Genomic DNA, 1,875 nt, shown 5'->3' with positions numbered 1-1,875 from the left:
CGTGAAAATGTGGGGTTCCCAATCTGGGGTAATCAATTTGTCCATTACGCGCTAGAAGGTCGCGGGGGCGTTGGTGAAGCCGCAGGGCATTCGGATGAATTGAAAGAAGCCTCTACCGGGGACTGCAAACGCGGTAATTTCTTTACTGGAGGGGTCAAGGGGAATTTGGAAGTACGCTTGGCTAGGGTCTAATTTGGAAATGTAACGGGCTGTTCGAAGACTATCAAGGATGCGATCCATGCTACGAAGGGGGTAGGCATCTTTTTTAGTTACTTTATTTACGTAGTGATAATGAATACAAAATCGGTAGGAGCCGTTGGGTTTAGGGATTAGGACGGGAAGACTGCACCAAGCATTGGAGGAGGGTTCAATTATGCCTGCTTGGAGCATGGAGTCTACTTCCTTTTGGGCTGCTTCTAAAACACGGGGAGCCATACGGCGAGCACGTTGTTTAAGGGGAGGGTTGTTTTGGACATCGATGGAATGGGTAGCAAGAGGGGTGGTTCCTAAGGTCGAGGATGGAGGTGGAATGAGCAGGTCTAGTAGGGTTTGGATTCCCGAGATTTCCTTGGAGGTAGCTTCTGTAGGATTCATTGGAAAAGGGTTGGTTAAGGATTCGGGTTAGAAAGGATGAGGATGTCCCTTCGGGGTCCGCCACGTGCTTAGATCTCCGTCCACGGATACTCCAAATCGAGTAATGAAATCCATTCTCAGGACTACCTCATACCCCATTGCCCCGCTTGCGCGGAGAAGGTTATGGATCTGGTCATCGATTTGGATCGCGACGGTGAATTCTCCGAGGAATCTCTCGGTGGAATTGTTGGCGAGGATCATGCAGGCTTGGGAAGGGATTAAATAAGGTTCGAATAATTGGGCTATTTTAGGACCTGCATAAGAATGGATTGCGCCGGTATCAAGGAGGACTTGGAAAATATAATTGCCGTGTTGTAAGGGGAGGAAAATGGGATTATCGCCAGGATCGGTTTCTTTACGGGACTCTACTGGAAGGGTTTCATTCGGAGTTGGAATAGGGGTTGTTCGTGGGATTTTCGGGGGTTGCAGGACACGGGGTCCGGGAAGTTGGATCGGTGTTTTGGAGGAGATTGCGTCGCCCCTTCCCGCCGACCTCCGTACGCGTTTCCCGACAAACATTTCGGGCACTCCGGTGCAACCACGTCCATTGTTTCGTACCAGAAGCAGAATTTCCTCCTCGTTCATTGGCAAGTTCTGAACCAATGTCGGAGAGGGAGGATGGGGAGTTTGGAGCTGCGGGACGAGGAGGCTGTTGACAGGAACCGGAAGCCGCTTGGGCATAGGAGGTTGGACAATACGCGAGTGATGCGTTGGTGGATGAGGGTATATCGTATCCTGCGGGAGGTGGTGTCATAGGAAGGGACATTAGACTAGGGATTTCGGTGATGGTAAGGGGAGGAGGTGGAGTGGAGGCACGGTAGGGGGTGGACGATCGGGCTGTATTGGAGTACTGAGGTCCGTAAGGGTTTCTTCGGGACAACGGTGGTGGGGTAGGAGGAGCACGTGGCCCGGGAAGTGCTTTCCGGATTCTTGGAGGTGTGGTAGGAGGGGTAGTGGGTTTAGGAGGAAGATTATGGGATCTGGAGGAAGGCGAAGCGGTCTCGGCCGCCACTTCAATCTTGGATCGTACCCGCATTCCGGAATAAGGGAGTTCTCCGGGGGTGGGGGTTTGCGGTATTCGCGGTATTCGCGGGTGTACCGTTGGGCTTCGTCCACCCATGCTCCAAGCTTGAGGAGGTCTCAACACGATCGAGGAGGGCGGAAGTCGACGACGTATTTATACCGGTGGTGTAAGTTCCGTTGCGCGATGGCCAGCTGTTCACGTTCGGGGATTGGGGGTTC

The 1,875-nt window shown here is 52.7% G+C and overlaps 1 protein-coding gene across 1 annotated transcript; it reads right to left on the bottom strand.

Annotated features, from left to right (window-relative positions):
* Positions 1 to 1,012: 1,012 nt before the first annotated feature.
* Positions 1,013 to 1,669, bottom strand: LOC114881402 (proline-rich receptor-like protein kinase PERK2). Its single transcript, XM_029198184.1, has one exon. The coding sequence runs from the start codon at positions 1,667 to 1,669 to the stop codon at positions 1,013 to 1,015; it is 657 nt and encodes a 218-aa protein (XP_029054017.1).
* Positions 1,670 to 1,875: the final 206 nt, after the last annotated feature.

This window comes from Osmia bicornis, chromosome 7, assembly GCF_907164935.1.
Source record: "Osmia bicornis bicornis chromosome 7, iOsmBic2.1, whole genome shotgun sequence".
NCBI lineage: Eukaryota > Metazoa > Arthropoda > Insecta > Hymenoptera > Megachilidae > Osmia > Osmia bicornis.
The sequence above is the reverse complement of the archived record's forward strand: the minus strand, read 5'-3'. Positions and strand labels throughout refer to the sequence as shown.

Excerpts from the sequence above, each read along its gene's own strand:
- LOC114881402 (XM_029198184.1), bottom strand. The coding sequence starts at position 1,669 with ATGCGGGTACGATCCAAGATTGAAGTGGCGGCCGAGACCGCTTCGCCT.